At 58.4% G+C, this 19,235-nt stretch overlaps 2 protein-coding genes across 3 annotated transcripts in view; one reads left to right on the forward strand and one right to left on the reverse strand.

The window, feature by feature from the left end:
* IFT140 (intraflagellar transport 140) overlaps nt 1-19,235 on the forward strand; it is a 36,206-nt gene that overhangs the window by 15,368 nt on the left and 1,603 nt on the right. For both annotated transcript variants that reach the window (XM_007528078.3, XM_060172634.1), the window contains exons 17-28: nt 453-584; nt 2,762-2,958; nt 14,805-14,982; nt 15,283-15,473; nt 15,702-15,797; nt 15,883-16,015; nt 16,098-16,241; nt 16,551-16,679; nt 16,769-16,951; nt 18,307-18,513; nt 18,698-18,910; nt 18,989-19,155. In XM_007528078.3, coding sequence (XP_007528140.1) covers nt 453-584; nt 2,762-2,958; nt 14,805-14,982; nt 15,283-15,473; nt 15,702-15,797; nt 15,883-16,015; nt 16,098-16,241; nt 16,551-16,679; nt 16,769-16,951; nt 18,307-18,513; nt 18,698-18,910; nt 18,989-19,155 — 1,970 coding nt within the window. The remainder of the gene's footprint in view (nt 1-452; nt 585-2,761; nt 2,959-14,804; nt 14,983-15,282; nt 15,474-15,701; nt 15,798-15,882; nt 16,016-16,097; nt 16,242-16,550; nt 16,680-16,768; nt 16,952-18,306; nt 18,514-18,697; nt 18,911-18,988; nt 19,156-19,235) is intronic.
* Nucleotides 4,514-12,836, reverse strand: TMEM204 (transmembrane protein 204). The gene is made up of 3 exons (XM_007528007.3): nt 12,015-12,836; nt 10,484-10,639; nt 4,514-5,102 (listed from the first exon to the last, which is right to left on the reverse strand). Exons 1-3 carry the CDS (start codon nt 12,283-12,285, stop codon nt 4,858-4,860), a joined length of 672 nt encoding a protein of 223 aa, XP_007528069.1. The 5' UTR covers nt 12,286-12,836; the 3' UTR covers nt 4,514-4,857.

A 19,235-nucleotide genomic window follows, 5' to 3' on the forward strand; every position in this document is an offset into this window, starting at 1 on the left:
CTCGGCTGTGAGTGATTAGTCTCTGCTACACCACAGCAAGCTGCTCAGGCCTGAGTAACCCCCATTGGGGCCTAGGAGGGAAGTGGGATCTGGCCCTCTTTCTTTTTTAAGAGCGTTCGTTAACGTGAAAGAGAAAACCAGAGCATCACTCTGGCACATGTGATGCTGGGCATAGACCTCAGGACCTCGTGTTTTCAAGTCCACAGCTCTAACTACTGCACCACTTTCCAAGCCTCCTGACTCTCTCTCGTGTGACCGCCCTAATGGACAGGTGGGGTTTGGATGCAGTCTAGACGGTGGCACTTCCCTGTTGAAAGCATAACTCCCCACCATACTGAAGGAAGCTTGGATGCTGTGGTATCTTCCAGTCTTTATATCTGAAAAGAAGGAAAGAAGAGAAAGAAAGAAGGGAGGGCAGATGAGGCAAAGCATGACTGTCTCCTCTCTCCCAGGCAGATGTGTGGATTCTGTCCTTCTTCATTTCTGAAGAGCACGGCTTCTTGCTCCACGACAGCTTCCCTCGGCCTCCCGCTTTCCTGAACCTTCTGGGACTCGAAGTGCCCCATTATTATTTCACAAGACAGGTGCGAGCACAAGACCGGGCTCCCTGCAATGTTGGGCGAGGCCCCATGGCTTCCCTCTCCTCAGACAAGAAGCCGTCTGCTCCAAACTATCCCCAGGAATTCTGGTAGACGTGGTTCTCCCCCCATGCCAGGACAGCTGTATGACATGGCTTTGCTCTTAGGGCCAGATATCTGGCCCAGGCTTTCTCCCCATCTCACCTGGAGGCCCTGCACCCCTGCAACTTTCTGTCTTGTCTGCTCTGCTCCAGTAACTTTTGTGGATGACACGGCCCTGTCTCTGCGGCAGGGCAGTGAGGAAGGAGAGGCAGCCGGTGGGCGGCACGTGGCAGCCGGGGCTTCCTGTGTGTGTGTGAAATGCTTGGAAGGAGGAATCACTTTCTGCCACGTGTGTACACACCTGACTATAGATTTTAGAGAGATTTATCTATGTACTTATTACGAGGGAGAAAGAATGAAAGGAGAGAGACCAGAGCCCTGCTCAGGTCTGGCACAGGTGGTGCCGGGGATTGAACGTGGGACCTCTGGAGCCTCAGACAGGCAGGTTGGTGCTATAACAGGCTAAGTTCTGTCCCTGACCTTTCCTCCCCACTCTTCCTCCCCCTCCTGCCTTCTCCCTCCTCCCTGTTTCTTCTTCCAGCACAGCAGTCATCTCTGGCTACAAGTGCTATGGGGGTGGGGGGGTGGGGGTCCCTTGCATGCAAGTCCTGTGCACTGCCGCCGGCCGCTGTCCTGTCTCCCCCAGCCTCTCACAAGGTGGTTCTGAACCTTATTGGCGTGCCCCTCCTGGCCTCCTGCTCCATGTCCCCACCCTCCACCCCACCCCAGAGCTGAGACAGCAGCTGTCCTTCCTGGTCCTAGAGCTCTGTGCATAAAGGCTTAGTCCCCAGTACCTCTGTGCGCCGTGAGTGGCAGATCATGTGTTTCCAGGGTGGCCCGAATGGGCCTCCCGCAGGTCAGCTCTCTAAAAGTCAGAGCTGTGTCTTGGTGGCTACAGGCAGCTGAGTGTGGCAGGACCGTGGTGGACTCCCCATGGGGGTCACACAGGCAGAGGGCTCAGGGCTGGACTCCCCATCCTTTTTTTTTTTTTCTTTATTGGAGGATTAATGGTTTACAGTTGACAGTAAAATACAATAGTTTGTACATGCATAACATTTCCACATAATAATACCATACCCACTTGGTTCTCTGCTAGCATGTTTCAGGTTCTGAACCCCCCACCCCCACCCCAGAGTCTTTTACTTTGGTATAATACACCAGCTCCAGTCCAAGTTTTGCTTAGAGTTTTCCCTTCTGATCTTGTTTTTCTTTTTTTAAAAAAATTAATTAATTAATTAATTAATTTCCCCTTTTGTTGCCCTTGTTGTTTTATTGTTGTAGTTATTATTGTTGTTGTTATTGGTGTCGTTGTTGGATAGGTCAGACAGAAATGGAGAGAGGAGGGGAAGACAGAGGGGGAGAGAAAGACAGACACCTGCAGACCTGCTTCACTGCCTGTGAAGGGACTCCCCTGCAAGTGGGAAGCCGGGGGCTCGAACTGGGATCTTTACGCCAGTCCTTGCGCTTTGCGCCACGTTCGCTTAATCAACATTTTTTTTAAAAGATTTCTTTCTTTTTCTTTCTTTTTTTTTTCCCCCCTCCAGGACTATTGCTGGGGCTAGGTGCACTACAAATCCACTGCTCCTGGAGGCTATTTTTTCCCCGTTTGTTGCCCTTGTTGTTTATCATTATTGTTGTTATTGCTGTCGTTGTTAGACAGGACAGAGAGAAATCGAGAGAGGACGGGAAGATGGGGGAGAGAAAGGCAGACACCTGGAGACCTGCTTCACCGCTTCTGATGCTACCCTCCTGCAGGTGGGGAGCCGGGGGGCTCAAACTGGCATCTTTACATTGGTTCTTGTGCTTTGCGGCCATGTGCCCGCCTGCCTCCCTCCTTTTTTAACTGGATTCATTCCACTGAAGGTGCCTTTAAAATTTAGATGGAAAAGAGTTCTGTCAATATTTTCCTCTAGGTATTTGATAGTTTCTGGTCTAACATCCAAGGGGTGTTGAAGTCCACTCCCATTACGGTGTTGCTGTTAATATATTGCTGTAGTCCTGTCAGTAGATGTTTGATGTATTTAAATGGCCTGGGACTCCCCATTCTGCTTGAACTGATTCATGTTCCCTTTGTGGCTCAGCCGGGCGAGGCAGAGGGAGAGCAGCAGGAGGCAGGGCAGCCGCACACCCCCCAGGTGGTGGGCCGGAGACCCATGCGAGACTTCGTGGGGCTGGAGGATTGTGACAAGCCCACCCAGGACGCCATGCTCAACTTCAGTTTCTTCCTCACTGTTGGGGACATGGACGAAGCCTTCAGGTCCATCAAGCTCATCAAAAAGTGAGTCTGGTCGGCTCAAATGCCCACTCCTCTGAGGGAAAGCCTGGGGTGGCGGGCACACGGTGGCCCCGTAGTGGTGGCCTCTGTGGGCTCTTCACCCAGGAAAGCCCCAAGCCTGTGGGACCCGGGGTGCACCTGTTGTTACCTGTCAGCTGGTGGTGCTAGTGTTACAGTCTCATTGTCTCGTTCATCTGAAGGGTTCTGGGCACTTCCTGTGGGCCGTCCTGCAGGTCTGGGCACCTGGAAGCTAGTAGCTGCACACAGCAGTGTTGACATGCTGTGGAGAGTGCGTTTCAGCTTGGGGAGCATGCCCACGATTCTGCTCACAGCAGCCCTCAGGCTGGTGGCATCATGGGGGCAAGTCCTGTCTGGTTGCAGGTGCCTGTGCCCTGAGATGCAGCCTGAGAGTTCCAGCTCTTTGACTCATCCAGACTGGGCTTGGGTGTTGGGATCAGGGTCATGATCCCACCGTTTGGAGAGAGGTCTGAAGATTTTCGGGGGGGGGGGGGGGCAATCTCTCTAAAAAAAGATTAAAAGAGAAAAAATTGTTTATCTCCCCCACCCCCCAAAACAGTTTACTTATTTTCACAAGAGACAGAGGGGGATAGATAGATAGAGGGAGGGAGAGCCAGAACACTGTCCTGGACATGCCAGGCAGGGAGAGAGCCTGGAGTCTTGTGTCTGCAAGTCCTGTGATCTGGGCTCTAAACTGCCCCCACCCATCCCCACTGCCACACTTTATCAGCCTGTCTTTTGCTGTCCGACAGATTTATTTTGTCAGAGAGAAGTCAGCACTGCTGGGCTCTGCTTGCGTAGCGCTGGGGCTCCAGCCCAAGGCTTGGTGCGTGCAGCCCTGCACTCCACTGCCGCGTTTCCTGCCTCTCGAAACTATTCATGCCCCTGGGACTCCCACTTGGTTTTTTGTTTGTTTCTTTTCTTTTTCCTTCCATTTCATTTTCTGCTAGAATTCTTATTCTACTGAGAGAGGCGAAACATGGAAGCCCCACTCTGCCGTTTGTGGAGCTTCCCTGATGCCGTGCACGGTGGTCCCATGTGGTGTCAAGGTTCAGAGCTGAACCTTTGAGCACGATGAGCCGTCTCCAAGGCCCTCTCTGCGCTTGCCCTCTGCCTCGTAGCTGCTGTCCTGTCTTCGTGCGTCCAGTAAGAACTGGAGCCTGGGATGTTGTTCAGGGAAGAACAGTGAAGGGTAGGAGCCAGGGCCAGGGCCCAGAGATCCACAACTGAACCTACTATATTTTTTTTCCCTTGATTTTTAGAAGGGATAGAAATTGAGAGGGAAGGGGAAGATCAAGATGGAGACAGAGAGATACCTGCCACACTGCTTCACTGCCTGTGAAGCTTCTCCCCTGAAGGTGAGGGTTGGGGTCCTTGTGCACGGTAACATGTCCCTCTACCAGGCGTGCCACTGCCCAGCTCCACCCTGCATCCCTTCTACCAGCCCAAAACGATCACAGACAGGCCACATTTTGTTCACCCATGTGGCAGCCAAGTGGCTGGCCAAAGTACAAGTTGTAGGCAGTCAGGCAGCCAGGCAGCCGGGAGGTTTGCATTTTATTTAACTTAGAAAAATAATCAGGAGCAGAACAGACATTACACAAGCTTGTTGTGAAGCCATCACCATCCAGGGAGAGAGCCTGTGAGACCCCAGTGCCTGCATCCCTCCCAGCAGATCCCGAGAGATCCACCCAACCTCGCCATCTCAGCCGTGGAGCATGTGAAGCGGGTGACAGGGGTGGCAGAAGGGCACATATCTGCAGAACGCGGGGGACAGCACAGGAAACCGCTGCACCGCCGTGTACTCAGGCAGGGTGCAAGCCCTGGCTTTCTAGACGGTTCCGTCACACTGGAGAAGTGGGGAGGGGCTGGCCGGCCCCACTCTCAGCACGGGGACTCCACGTAGTCGTTGTCCAGGCCCCGGCGGAAGCGCGCCGTCAGGGAGCGACTGATGACGATGACGCGGGGTGCCATGCAGTCCTCCCTTCTGTGCAGAATGTTCCAGATGAGCATGGCTGCGGCCAGGGTGGCCGCGAGGCAGGCACCGATGTTCAGGTAGCAGGACCAGGACAGGTTGGTGTAGGGGCCGATTCTATAGAATGTCACCAGCCCGATGACCAGGACAAAACCTGTGAGCAAGAGACAAGTGTCGGCCGAGGTCCCAAAGCCCCTCTGCCCTCCCCACAGTGGGCTCTGGGGCTCAGACAACTGGGGGTGCAAGGGGTGGCATTGTGCCCTGGTCCCGGCATAGTGCCCTGCCAAGCCACTTGCTGAGACCCCATCCCCACCTAAAATCCAGTGGTAACCTTGCTTCCTCCCTCCATGGTGATGGGGCCCAGAGATGCTCTGAACAACCTCGAGGATATTTCACCAAGTCCTGTTCAGTTCACCTTCCTCACTCTCAGAAGAGACAGGTTGGTTTTTGCTGGCAGCACATGATGCCCAGCTCCACCATTCCCAGTAGCTGCCCTCAATTTTTTTTTGTTTGCCTCCAGGGTTATCACTGGGGCTTACTGCCAGCACTACAAATCCATCACTCCTGGTGGCCATTTTCTTCCGTTTTATGTGATAGGATAGAGAGAATTTGAGAGAGGAGAGGAAGATAGGGACAGAGAAAGATAGACACTTGCAGACCTGCTTCACTGCTTGTGAAATGACCCCCCTGCAGGTGGGGAACCTGGGGCTTGAACCTGGGTCCTTATGCTCATTACTGTGTGTGCTTAACCTGGTGTGCCACCACCCAGTCTCCTTTTTCTCTCTCTCTCTCTATTTTTATTATTATTACTTTTTATATTTTTTAAAATTTTATTTTATTTTTGAGAGAGATGCAGAGAGAGAAGCCCCAGAGCACTGCTCAGCTCTGGCTGATGGTGGTGCAGGGGACTGAACCTGGGACTTAGGAGCCTCAGGCATGAGAGTCTGTTTGCACAACCATTATGCTGTCTCCCCCGCCCTTTTTCTCTTTTTATAAGAGGTTTTCCTTCACTTGGTCATAGGACAAACACACCTGGTTGTTGCTGGGGTTCAGTGCCTCTACAGCTCGACTATTATTGGCTGCTCTCTTTTTTATTTTTATTTTTTTATAGAGGATGAGAGACTTGAAACATTGCTTCAGTTGCTTGTAAAGCTTCCCTCTAAGTGGGAACTAGGGGCTTGAACCCTGGTCCTGTGCATGTGCATTCTAAAGGGTGAGCTACTATCAGACCCTAGAAACAGGTTTCCTTTCAGCTTACTGCACCTCCACATTAGTCCCATGGCCCCCTTCCTTCTGCTCCTTCCCTCTGCACCCCCTGCTCTCCAGGGGTCTCCCAGGCTGAGCAGCTCACAGACAGCACATGGCAGACTGTTCCTGAGAAAGCCAAGTGTGCCTGCCATCAACTGTGGGGGAGAACAGGTCCTTGTCCCAGCTACACTCCAGTGAAGCTGCTTCACACATCCCCCATCCCCGCAAGGTTGACTTGGGGAGGCAGCATACAGCCGGAACGGTCCCCAGCCCACCTCACACTGTGACAACCTGCGTGTCTCCGCTTCTTTGAAGGCAGTGTGTCTGATACAGGGACACAGGCTTCTCTCTCCCTGAGCCCCAGAGGGACTCTCGGCCCTGCTCAGCCCTGTCACTGACCCCGGACTATGGCCCTCTGGTCTGCTCACAGCCCCACAGCGTCACTGCTTTCCTCAGGAAGCCAGGTCTCGCGCCAGCCCGAGTGGCTCCTAGCCCGGGTGTGGCTGCATAGCAGGCAAGGGCAGCATATGCATGCGGAACCTGGGGTCCCACACCACCACCCCTCCCTCACTGAGCACCTTACAGCAGCTGGTCCTGAGCAGTGCTGACAGTGACAGGCTCTCCTCCCCACGGTCCCATGACTAAAGTCCTCAGGTGGCCTTCTGACAGGACACTACTCTCACCCCTGACCTGGAAGGACTAAGATTCACACCAGACCAACCTCCCATAGAGAAGTCCCTACAGACCACCTTCAGCAGACCAGCGGGAACCAGTGGGACAGTGCCCTGCGTCTCTGGCTCCGGAGCTCCCCGCCCAGGCAGCACCTCAGCGTCTCCACTGAGCCTCCAACCAGGGCGCCCGACATCCACAGGCAGCTGCTCCTGTGTTCACAGATGGGCTCTGCAGATGTTCTGTGCTGCCTGCTGGTGTGAAGCCACCTGGCTGGGCTGAAGTGGGGTAGAACCCCAGCAGCCAGCTAAAAACAAACCAAACAACTGATGCAAGGAGTCTGAATTCACCTGCAGACACGGGGAGACACCCAGGCGGCAGAGCAGACCTGACCTCAGGCCTGGCCACGGGACCTCCAGCTGCTCGCCATACAGGACTGCGTTCCCGGGAGAGGGGAGAGGCTGGCTGACCTCTGAACCCTGAGGCGTCATCCAGGTTCTGCTGCTCCACTGGGAAACGTGCCCAAGGTGGTGCTTCCCCAACTCAAAAGATGGACTGAGCCTCCCCCCCCCAAAAAAAAAAAAAAAAAAAAAAGATGGTCTGAAAAAGCTCTCTCCTGGAGCCAAAAGACATAAGGATGCTTCTGGAACAGTGGGCACAGAGGCTGTGCCTCAGAGGAAGCCCCAGCACAAAGGACTGGCCACCAGAACCAGGGAGCCTTCCGAGGGACTCCTCACCCTCCAGCTGGGGACCTCAGCTCCGCTGTCTGTCCCAGCCTTGGTGCTGAGCGCCCTTTCTTGGTATTGTGGCACAGCTCAGCGAGATCTTCACCCCGGCCCGAGCCCTTTAGTGGGAGACCGAATCCCACCTGTGGGTGGGCATCCATGTGGACAGTGTCTCCACAGCAAACAGCCCTTTCTTGCCAGCAGCCCATGCGGCCCTGAGTCACAGCCCTGCCTGTGGCTCGGCCTTCCACCCCCTGCTTCCTGCCCGCTCCCTTGGGCCTCAGCCTGTCACAGGCCTTCCTCTCCACTGGCAGGTGTGGGAGCCTGTGCCAGACAGATCTTCAGGGTGTGTGTGTGGGGGGGCAGCAGAGGGGTGCCTAGATGCTAGGTGTGTGGAAATCAGTAGGTCTGGTGGGAGAAGCCTCGCTGCCGCATACCCCGCAGTCTGAGAGCCTCAGGTCCACCAGCCCTTGGCAGCTGGTCTCCAGCTGCCTGCCCTCAGCTCTGGCTGCCTGGCGGTAGGAGTGGAAGCACCAGGGCCAGGGCCTGTCACTTATCAGAGAACACAAGCCTCTCCACAGCCTGAGGGCTCAGGGCCTTGGGTCTGCTCCAAGAAAGGAGGTGAAGACTCTGGAGAGCTTGGACTGACCCTGCAACCATGCCATCCCTCCAGCTGCTGCACTACAAGGAGAGCACTCAGGCCGGGCTCCCTGCAGCAGTCAGTACAAGGCCTGGGGCTTCTCACTGGTGGAGCCCAAGCACCGCCAGCCAGTCTCAACTGGAGCAAGGCCAGCACACGTCAGAATCAAAAGGACAGTCGTTGTGTGAACACAAAGCACCACATAACTTTCTCTCTATTCCTGGTGTGACAGACCCAAGTGGCATGACCTCCACCCCTGAAGACAGTGGCAGCCTGACCATACCGCCAGATGCATGCAGCCAGTGCCTTCAGCTGTCTCTTGAAAGCGACTGAGAAACTGATTATCAGAAATGTCAGCCTCAGCCCCGAGCCGGGGCCAACCGCCAGAGACCCACTGAGGCTCACGGGCATTCCGAGCTGCCTGCCCTCTGCCCTGGGTGAGGCTTCTGCTCGGAGGAGCCCTGAGCCCCAACCCAGGAGCTTGAAGAGTGTGGGCCTTCCCAGTGGGTGTCACCCGGGGCAGCCCAGCAGGCCTTGCCTTAAGACCCTGGGATGAGGTGGCTGCATGACCTGTGACCTGTGGCCCTGCTCCCTCACTCCCATCCCCACTAAAAGCCATGGCGGGGTGGGGGGCACTGTAAAATTTTTGGACAGCCCTGCCACACCCAGGGGGCAGGGGCACTGGAGGGCCTCCATGACCAGCAGCACAGCAGCGTCCAGGGCCCATGGCCACCCCGCAGGGAGGGGGGCGGCAGGGAGGAGAAGGGCAGTTGGGGTGCCCTCACCTCCAGGCCTTCCCAGCTCATGGGCTGTGTGAGCAGAGGAGCACAATGGTGCGTCTTCAGCTTTAAACTGGCATTATACCTGGAAGATTCTGCGGTGGCCCTTTGGAGCTGGACTGAGTCAGCACAGGTGGCCTACAGCTTCCCGGCCCCCCGCTGCTCCACGGACGGACTTTCCCCTTCCTCCTCTCCCTCCTTTCGGAGCATCCTCCCTCCTGGCTCCCTTGCATAACAGGTAACAGCAGGCATTTCCTCCGCCTGGGGCAGGATTTCCTGGCGCCCTCCTGTCTCTGCCGAAGGTTTAAAGCAGACGGAGCACAGGAAAGAAACCTCCATCTAAAATTAGCAGCAGATAGAAGAAAGGCCCGTCCCGAGCTCTGGACTGTTTGTCAATGAAGCGAGTCTAAACAGGGCTGAGTGCATTTCCTTTTTGGGCAAAACAGACCTTTGGAAGGGGAGAGAGGCCACCATAGCTGCTGGCTTTTTCCGAGGCCACGCTAGTCTTGAGAGCTGGGGAGAAAAGGTCCCACCACCACCACCAGACCCCCAACTGCAAGACAGCCTGACTAGCGCCTGCGCCCTCCCACCAGCTCCAGCACAGAAAGCGCTGCTGGGAAACCGTGCTCCGCTGGGGCTCTGAAACCGCCCTGCCAGGCCCTCCCTCTCCTGGCGCTGCTCCTGGTGCCGCAGAAAGCGGACGTCAGCTGCCCCTGGGGAGGCGGCCACTCTCACTTCACCAGACCGCTCAGACATTCTGGTTTTCATCCAGTATCTAAGCCCTCCCCTTCCTCCCTGACAAGGACCGGGCCACACTTCAGTCAGCGCCTCAGCTGGGCCGCGGAAACCACTTGCATCTCATGTGCAGGGGTCAGCAGAGGGCAAGAGGGGCTCTGTCCCTAATTGCGTCCCCTACCTGTTATCTGTGCCTGTCACCTTGATGCTCGGGCGGGCCAGACGCACCCCACCCTCCTGCGATGTATGAGGTCAGACACTTGACAAGTTCCTGTTGAAGGCTGTGAGGAAGATCTGCCACAGACCTAGTTTCCTCGAGACCCCCCCCCCCTCCAGTAAGTGCCGGACCAGGACAGAGCAGCAAATGGACTCCAGTGGAGCTGCAGTAAGCGGCTGAGTGAGAGTCCTCTGGGAGGAGACGTGCCTGCCCAGGAGCGCGCTTGCAGGGTCACCTAGCCTCTGACCCGGGGCTCGGGCATGTCCCCTGCCGCCCGGTCACTCCCAGCCCAGCCCTCCCCACGTCTCCATGCCTGGTGGCTGCTCTTGTCCACTGCTGGCCCCACAGGCCTAGCCCCAGGCTGCACAGGAACAGGAGCTCAGGGGACTGGCAAGCAGGATGCACACACTCCCTCCCCAGGGTGGCTGCCCATGACACCCACAGTTCCCACAGCCCGCAAAGTGGGGACTGCTCCCTGGTGTCACTCTGTGGGCCACTCCTTCCCCAGGGCCTGGTACTCACTTGCCAGCTGGAACGCGGCAGCCATAGCCTCCTCCCAGCACTGGGACTCGGGGGACATCAGGGACAGGCCCGTCAGCCCCAGGACGAAGGTGAGCTGGCCTGCGGCCAGCGCCGCCGTGGCCACCAGGTTGCAGGCACGCATCATGTCGAACTGCACTGAGGGGGGAGAGGGCTGTCAGATGGGGTGCTTCCTGAGACTGTGCAAGACCCATGTGGGGCTCAGCCCCTCCCAGCTGTAGTCACAATCTTCAGGCTTTGTGCTCTTGCATCGCAGGCGCAGCTCCCAAACATGAGCACAGAGAGCAAAGTGAGCAGGCTCCACAGTGATGGTGTGATTCCCACAGTGGAACAGGGTCTGTGCCGTGACCTACCAGGAGGGGCGCCTGCCTCCCAACCCCACCCATGCTGTCCCTTGAGCTTGGGGACCTTGCCAGCAGTGGCCCCCAGCAAGTGCTCCTGGAAACATTGTGGCAGGAGGTGGTCTCAGTTTGCTCTCTGGAGGCCCCTCCAGGGGTTCACTGGTGACACCCTGCACTCCTTTGACCTCAAGAGACCACGGGACAGTGTGGGGGCTTGAGGACTGAGAGGCCTTCCCAACACAGGAGGCAGCAACAGAAGGCTTCCCTTAGGTGCAGCTCCGCGGCGTGGAGGCCCCGCTTGCAGCCCAGCACCATCCTCCCTGTACCCAGCCTGACGGGGTGGTGCTGGACCCCACACACCAGCCACCATAGCACAGAACCCCATGTTGGCATCTCCAAGGAACTCAGCTCTGGCACTGAGCAGGCTGTCTGGGATGCTGTGCCACCCCCTTGTGCCCCTGGACAGCCTGGAGTGGAACTGGGCTCAAGAACAGGTGGCACAGAGGCGCCCCCACAGTGCTGCTGGTGGTGTGGAGTCCTCCAACACAAGGCCCCGTGGTGGCAGGAACTCTAGTGCCCCGTGGAGGTGGTGCCCATATGCCATCAAGGTAGCAGGGCCTCTACCAGCCCCTCTCCCAGAATGCTCATGTCCACATGCAGTCTTCACGCAGCAGCTGAGCACCAGCCTTCATGTGGGCCTCATGTTGACTCTCTCTCCTCTCCAGTCTCACTTCCAGAAGTTTCTGTGGATGTTCTGAGCAGATGTTTGCTGCTCAGACCATCCTGCAGCACCATGGGCTAGTGACTGCAGGGCTCGTTGGGCAGCGGGCAGTGGGCAGGGGCCATCTTGATACATCAGGCTGTGCGGTGACAAGCCCCCTCGTGCCTCAACCCTTCCACAAGCCACATGCACAGCAGACCTGGAGCCATCAGGCCAGGGGCCACTGCTGGGGGTCACAGGAGCTTCTTCCTGATGGCCGTTGCCTCTCAGCCACCTTCCCCACATCCCTCAGTGGCAGCGTGACTTCGTACCCAGAGCCACCACTGCCTGGCTCCAGAGTGAGGAGTGAAGGTTTGCCTCAGAGGGAGGGGTTCCCAGGACTGGCCTCTCTGCCACTACACACTGTCCCTGTGACTCCAGTGCTACCCAGGGGACAGACCTGCCAACTTACATTTGACGGTGCCCCGTGACTCCTGGAAGCCGGCCGACTCAGAGCCCCAGCCCACGGCCTCACAGTCTCTCGTGTCGGGCCCAGCCCGGGCCCCAGGGCCCCCACGGGTCCTGTCCGCCAGCCAGCAGGCCCTCCACAGCCCCACGCTGCGCCGGCGCCCGTCTTCCAGCGTCTGATACACCCAGTTAGGGGTGAAGGCTGCTGCGTTGTTGAGGACCAGTGAGATGAAGGCCACCAGCACGGCTGTGGCCACCAGTTTCTGTACGGTCATGCTGAGTGCCAGCCCCCTGTCCTGCAGAGTCCAGGTCCCGTGGGCGTTGTTGTGGGGAGGAGTGCAGCTAGGGCCAGCTAGAGGACATCGCCACTCATCCCCGCGCAGCTGGGGCCCGAGACAGGTGCGGGCAGGCCTCGGGACCCCCCTCCCCTCGCCCCTGCCCCTGGAACAGGGCCAGGCCTGAGCTGAAGCCGGCAGCCTCGGTGGTGGCGCAGCCCATCCCGGGAGGAACCTCCAGCAGGGCCCGGAGGCCGTCTTCCCGCCGAAGCGAGGGAGCAGTGAGCGGCCCCTTCTCCCCTCGGGCGAGTGGACACAGGCCACGTGGGGCAGCGCCTGCCTCCTGGGAGCCCGGGCCGGGAGCAGAGTGATGGCGGCACAGCAGAGTGGGCTTCTTCAGGCTGGTGGTGGAGTGGGCAGTGGGCGCGGGCTGTAGGGGCCTGGGTCTGGGTGCCAGGAGCAGAGCTGCTGCGGGGAAGTGCGTGCTCTGACTGACTGCCCGTCTCCAAGAGGAAGCGGTTGTTTTCCAGGCTGTTTTTGGAGAGCTGGAGGGCGTAGCCGCTGTGGCTAATAGCTGCCAGACACTAACAGGATGTGTTTCCTGGTGGGCGAGGCAGGGGGGCCTTCGGAAGTCCTGCCCTGGCCCTTGGCTCCACCCCGCCCTCGTTCCCCATGGGCTGACCGGGGACACAGCACACCCACCTGTCTAGTGATAAGTGCACCTGGGACGGGACCTGCCCCCCCCCAGACACACAGTACAGGGCGGGGAGAGGGTCCCAGGGCACAGCCCCTCCCAAGCTGCCCAGACCCAGCACACACTTGGAGAGGTCCCAGTAGGGCTCTGTGGGCATAAGAGGGCTGTGGCTTGCAAGTCCATGGTGGTGGTACCTGCTGGCAGGCAGGCAGTTTGAGAGGATTGCCTCCTCTCACCCCACACCAGGCACAGCGGCTCCGCTCTCCAGCTTGGCAAATGCCACACCTCATATCTACCTGGGTCAGAGGAACTGGTCCCAGCTTTGAAGTCTGGGTCCTAGATCCCTGGCAGAGACTCTTGCAGATGGCCTAGGAGAGGAAGTTTCCTTGCAGTTTTCACTGAGAAGATCAATTTCCATCCTGGTTTATTTAAGTCTCCTCTTTCCAGTAGCTTTCAGCTGGTGTCCATGGAAAGCAAGCCTAGGCGTCAAAGCCCAGAGAGCATTCTAGAGGCAGCCTCGGCAGCTGCCCAGGGACAGCCTGGGGTCCTCACACTACTGGGCACCAGCACCCTCACTGCCCTCTGTTTCCAGCCCACCCTAGTGCAGGACTTGGTGGGATGGCAGCACTGGAGCCAGGAGTGACCTCTCTCTCCCTTGGTGCCCCATCCTTGGGCCATGGACCACTGACCACCGGAAGACCCCTTCCCATCTGGGCCCATGGGTGGGGGGGTCAGTAGCACATTGGGAGTCCACCGCGGGAGGCATGGCTGACAGTCTGGGACCCTACTGGGCTCACAGAGAGTCCAGAGGGGGCCTGGACCTGAGCTGTTCAGAGGAAGGATCTTTCCAGAAGGCCCTCGTGCCAGGCCGCCTCCCCTGTAGATGAGGCTACAGGCTGGCTCCAGAGACAGGAAATTCTCAGGACTTGGACCCAGAGGCTGTTTACTTCTTGGACTCTTGTCAGTGTACAACCACTGCCTCCTCTCAGGAGAGGGAGACCTGCCCCCATGAGCAGCCCTGTGGGCGTGGGAACGGGCGGGCTGGAGTCCCAGCTGCAGCTGCCAGAGCCAGGCCACTCAGGCTCACTCCCAGAGTTCTGAGCTCAGCTGTGGTGGGGCTTGGCTAGGGAGGCCCAGGAGAGGGTGCAGTGGCCATGCGTTTGGCCTGGTCCTGACCGGGCCTGGGGTGATGAGGTTTGCAGAGGGCCTTAGAGAGGCCCAAGCTTGGCTCAGCGCCTGCTGGCCACCAGGAATGTGACTTGAGGGAGAAGAGAGTGGCTTCAGGCTGTGGGGGTTGGGGGATGCAGAGGCTTTGCAGAAGGCTCTAGAAGCTGGCTGAGGACAATTTCTTTGGGGATTCCATGTCTGACCTCAAGCTCTGTGTGCTGTCACTGCTGGAGTTCCTGGTGACAGTGCAGGGTGGCTGGCTTGGGGTGAAAGCCTGTGGGGGGTGGAGGGCAGACAGAAAGGGTCCTCGTGTCCATATGCAGTATCTATACCAGGTGGGTAGAAAGGGGTGAGCTTTCCCTGAGGGGGCCGTCCTAGGACCTACCTTAGGTGGATGTGCTGCGTCAGGGCACTTGTGGGCCCAGTCCCTGTAGGCTTTGTCCTTTCAGTGCCCTCTCCCACTGGACATAGGACCCAGGACATGGCCCCGGAAGGGACCCTGTGCAGTGGGGGTGGGGTGGCCAGTGTTGGCCAAGCAGACATGAGGCTCTGGGGTCACCCTCCCAAGTCTGTCTCAGGCCATCCATCATGTCTCCTGGGGCCATCACACACCCCCACCCCACTCCAAGCCTTCTGGTGACTCTCTGTGTCCCCACAGCAAGGCTGTCTGGGAGAACATGGCCCGCATGTGTGTGAAGACCCAGCGGCTAGACGTGGCCAAAGTGTGTCTGGGGAACATGGGCCATGCCCGGGGCGCCCGTGCCCTGCGCCAGGCCGAGGAGGAGCCCGAGCTGGAGGCCCGGGTGGCCATGCTAGCCATCCAGCTGGGCATGCTGGTGAGTGGACAGGGCAGGCTGGGGCCACCTGGCGTCAAAAGGAAACCATGGAGTGCGCTGGCTGGGCTGGTCAGGCACAAGGAGTGCAAGTCCCTCGAGCCAGTTTGCCAGAGACAGGCCAGGGGCCACAGCACAGGTGGCCCAAGGTGAAGCTGGCTTTCCCCAGCAAGGGAGTGACCTCCTCCCTGACACGTCTGTCTGGCTGCCTGCCTGCCTGCATGACTTGCCACATCTACTCTGGCGTTACTCTGGGCCTCTTCTGCTGTGGCAAACATGGCGCCTTTGTCTCCCTCTCACCAGGAGGAAGCCGAGCAGCTATACAGGAAGTGCCAGCGCTACGACCTTCTCAATAAGCTGTACCAGGCCTCTGGCCAGTGGCAGAAGGCAGTGGAGGTGGCGGAGCAGCATGACCGCGTGCACCTGCGCACCACATGCCACAGCTACGCTCGGCACCTGGAAGCCAGCTCCAACTGCCGCCTGGCACTCAGCTAGTGAGCTGGGGCGGGCGGCACGTGTCGGCTCTGTGACTTTCCCCGGGGGCGGCTGGGTGCTGAAGCTCCATGGGGGCCTCAGGCCTGGGGCTGCCTCCTGGTCTGCAGATGGACACGGTGCTGGAGCTTCCCCACCCCCAGATGCTGATCACAGCATGGGCAGCTCGGGCCCCCCTTGCTCTAAGGGCGACAGAGCTTGTGTCTATCGGCTCTCCATCCCTCTCGCAGCTACGAGAAGGCGGACACCCATCGCTTTGAGGTGCCCAGGATGCTGTCGGAAGACCTGCCGTCGTTGGAGACGTACATCAACAAGATGAAGGACAAGTGAGACCGGGCGTGGGCATCCCCCTGTCCCTGTCTGAGGGTGGCAGCGGGGCCTCCAGCCGGGGACTGAGGGGCTCGCCCGCAGGACGCTGTGGCGCTGGTGGGCGCAGTACATGGAGAGTCAGGCGGAGCTGAGCAAAGCACTGCAGTACTACGAGCTGGCGCAGGACCACTTCTCCCTGGTTCGCATCTACTGCTTCCAGGGCGACGTCCAGAAGGTAGCAGCCTACGCAGGGGTGTGTGTGGGGTGGGGAGGGCTTCCACCCAGCTGACACTGAGCCTGTGCTCACCTCTCTCCAGGCCGCTGAGATCGCCAATGAGACAGGGAACTGGGCCGCCTCCTACCACCTCGCCCGCCAGTACGAGAGCCAGGAGGATGTGCGGCAGGCCGTGCACTTCTACACGCGCGCCCAGGCCTTCAACAACGCCATCCGCCTGTGCAAGGTGGGCGTGCCCCCACCCCCACGGCTGTGCCCTCGGCCTGTGGCTGGAGCAAGTGGCGAGGCAGCAGGGAGCCTCCTCAGAGGGGTCTTCTTGGTTCTTGGGGTCTTCCACGACCGTCAGGAGGTTCCAGCCGGGCCTCACTGCCAGGAAGGCCTGCAGGTCACACCTGGTGTCTCCTGCAGCATCCGCCATGACGGGGAGGGGAGACCTGGCCGTGTCCACCAGCCTGGGGTCGTGGGCAGTGGTCAGCACGTGTGCCCTAGGCGGGGCCGTGCAGAGGGGTGATGCAGCGCCCCGCTCACCCCACAGGAGAATGGCCTGGACGACCAGCTCATGAACTTGGCGCTGCTCAGCTCCCCTGAAGACATGATCGACGTGGCGCGCTACTACGAGGAGAAGGGAGACCAGATGGACAGGGCAGTCATGCTGTACCACAAGGTGAGGCTGGCGTCCACGAGGGTGGGCTGGGGGGGGGCAGCGTACTGGGCACAAGGCCTCGGGCAGTCGCTCAGGACCCCCATCCGCAGGCCGGCCACTTCTCCAAGGCCTTGGAGCTGGCCTTCGCCTCGCAGCAGTTCTCGGCACTGCAGCTTGTGGCGGAAGACCTGGATGAGAACTCAGACCCTGCACTGCTGGCCCGCTGCTCAGACTTCTTCCTGGAGCACAATCAGTATGAGAAGGCGGTGGAGCTGCTACTGGCTGCCAAGAAGGTGCGGGGTGCTGAGGATGGGCTCTGCAGGCCAGAGTGGGTTTGGGGGCAGCCTGCTTGTCACGGCCTCTGCTTGTGGCCAGCCTGGCACTTTGGGCACACAGCACAGGACATGGTGGCTTCTTGGGGCTTTTCCCTCTTTAGATGTCATGAAGATTATCAGTGAGAAAGATGAGAGCCTCACTCAGGCATCCACAGTGCTGGGCCCCCAACTCAGGACCTCAGCTTGCAAGTCCTGCACTCTACCGATGTGCCACCTCCCAGACAACTTAGCTGGGTCTTCCACAGCATTTTATTTTATTTATTTTAAAATGTTTGTTTACTTATTTCCTTTTGTTGCCCTTGCTGCGTTATTATTGTAGTTGTTGTTATTGGTATCATCATTGTTGGATAGGACAGAGAAAAATGGAGAGAGGGGGAGAGAAAGACAGACACCTGCAGACCTGCTTCACCACCTGTGAAGCGACCCCCCTGCAGGTCCTTCTGCTTTGCACCACTTGCACTTAACCCGCTGCGCTACCGCCCTACTCCCATTCTTTTATTTATTTTTACCAGAGCACTGTTCAGCTCTGGCTTATGGTGGTGTGGGGGACTGAACCTGGGACTTTGGAGCCTCAGGCTTGAGAATCTGTTTGCATAACCATTATGCTATGTACCCTCTGCCCTAGCATTTTCTTTTATGAGAACCCCCCCACACACACACACAGCACTGCCCCACTGTCCATGGAGCTCCCCTACTGCCTCCCACGGTTGCGTGATGCGAGGACTCAAACCTTACCTACAGTAAGGCAAGTCCTTTAATGGGTGGCTTCACATCTTTAAGAGTCTTAGGGGTGGGGGTAGATAGCATAATGGCTATGCAATCTGACTCTCGTGCCTGAGGCTCCGAAGAAGTCCCAGGTTCAATCTCCCACACCACCATAAACCATAGCTGAGTATTGGTCTGGTTTAAATAAAAAAGTTAATTAGGGATCTGGTCCAGGCTCTGCTCCCCACTACAGGGGAGATGCTTCACAGTGAAGCAGGTCTACAGGTGGCTTTCTCTCCCTACCCCTGCTGAATCTCTCTGTCCTTTCAAATAAAGATAGAAAGAAAAAAGAAAAAGAAAAAAATGACCACCGAGAGCATCCAGCACCAAGGCCCAGAATGAGCCTGGTGGCGATTAAAAAAGGAAAAGATTCCATTAAGTTCACAAAACCTCTTAATGAAAGTTTGGGAAGGGCTACTATATTCCTGTATGCGCTGAACGCTCTTGAGCCCCTGGGGTCCTTGGTGATGGTCCTGACCTCATGGTGGAAAGGTGGTGGCGGGCACCTGGCATGCCCACTGACAGCCCTGGTCCTGGTGGCCCCACAGTACCACGAGGCTCTGCAGCTGTGCCTGGAGCAGAACATGACCATCACTGAGGAGATGGCGGAGAAGATGACCGTGGCCAAGGACTCCAAGGACCTGTCTGAGGCAGCGCGGCGTGAGCTGCTGGAGCAGGTGGCTCACTGCTGCATGCGGCAGGGCAGCTACCACCTGGCCACCAAGAAGTACACACAGGCTGGGGACAAGCTCCAGGTGAGTGTCCTGGCCGAGTCTGGGGGGCACAGGACAGACTGCAATAGGTGAGCCCCCAGGTCAGACTCCAGCAAATGCTCCAGGCACTAGAGCCCCCAGCCCACCTTGCCTCACGTGGGCACTGGGTGAGCAAGGCGGGGAGTCAGGCCATCACCCGGCTCCTCGGCCCCCCCCCCTCGTCCAGGCCATGAGAGCCCTGCTCAAGTCGGGGGACACAGAGAAGATCGTGTTCTTCGCGGGCGTGTCCAGGCAGAAGGAAATCTACGTCATGGCGGCCAATTACCTGCAGTCCCTGGACTGGCGCAAGGACCCTGAGATCATGAAGAACATCATCAGCTTCTACACCAAGGGCCGCGCCCTGGACCTTCTGGCCGGCTTCTATGACGCCTGCGCCCAGGTGCTCACCCTGCCCAGTCCTGGTACCCCAGGGAGAGGTGGGCTCCCAGCCTGACGGTTCCCGCGGCCCCTTCTGCAGGTGGAGATAGATGAGTATCAGAACTACGACAAAGCCCACGGGGCGCTGACCGAGGCCTACAAGTGCATGTCCAAGGCCAAGGCCAAAAGTCCCCTGGACCAGGAGGCCAAGCTGGCACAGCTGCAGGGCAAGATGACACTGGTGAAGCGATTCATCCAGGCCCGAAGGTGCATCCCATGGGGAGCAGGCAGGGCCCAGGGAGCAAACCCCCGCTCAGCCCCCACCGCCACAAGGGACAAAGCTGGGC

Source organism: Erinaceus europaeus, chromosome 15, assembly GCF_950295315.1.
Source record: "Erinaceus europaeus chromosome 15, mEriEur2.1, whole genome shotgun sequence".
NCBI lineage: Eukaryota > Metazoa > Chordata > Mammalia > Eulipotyphla > Erinaceidae > Erinaceus > Erinaceus europaeus.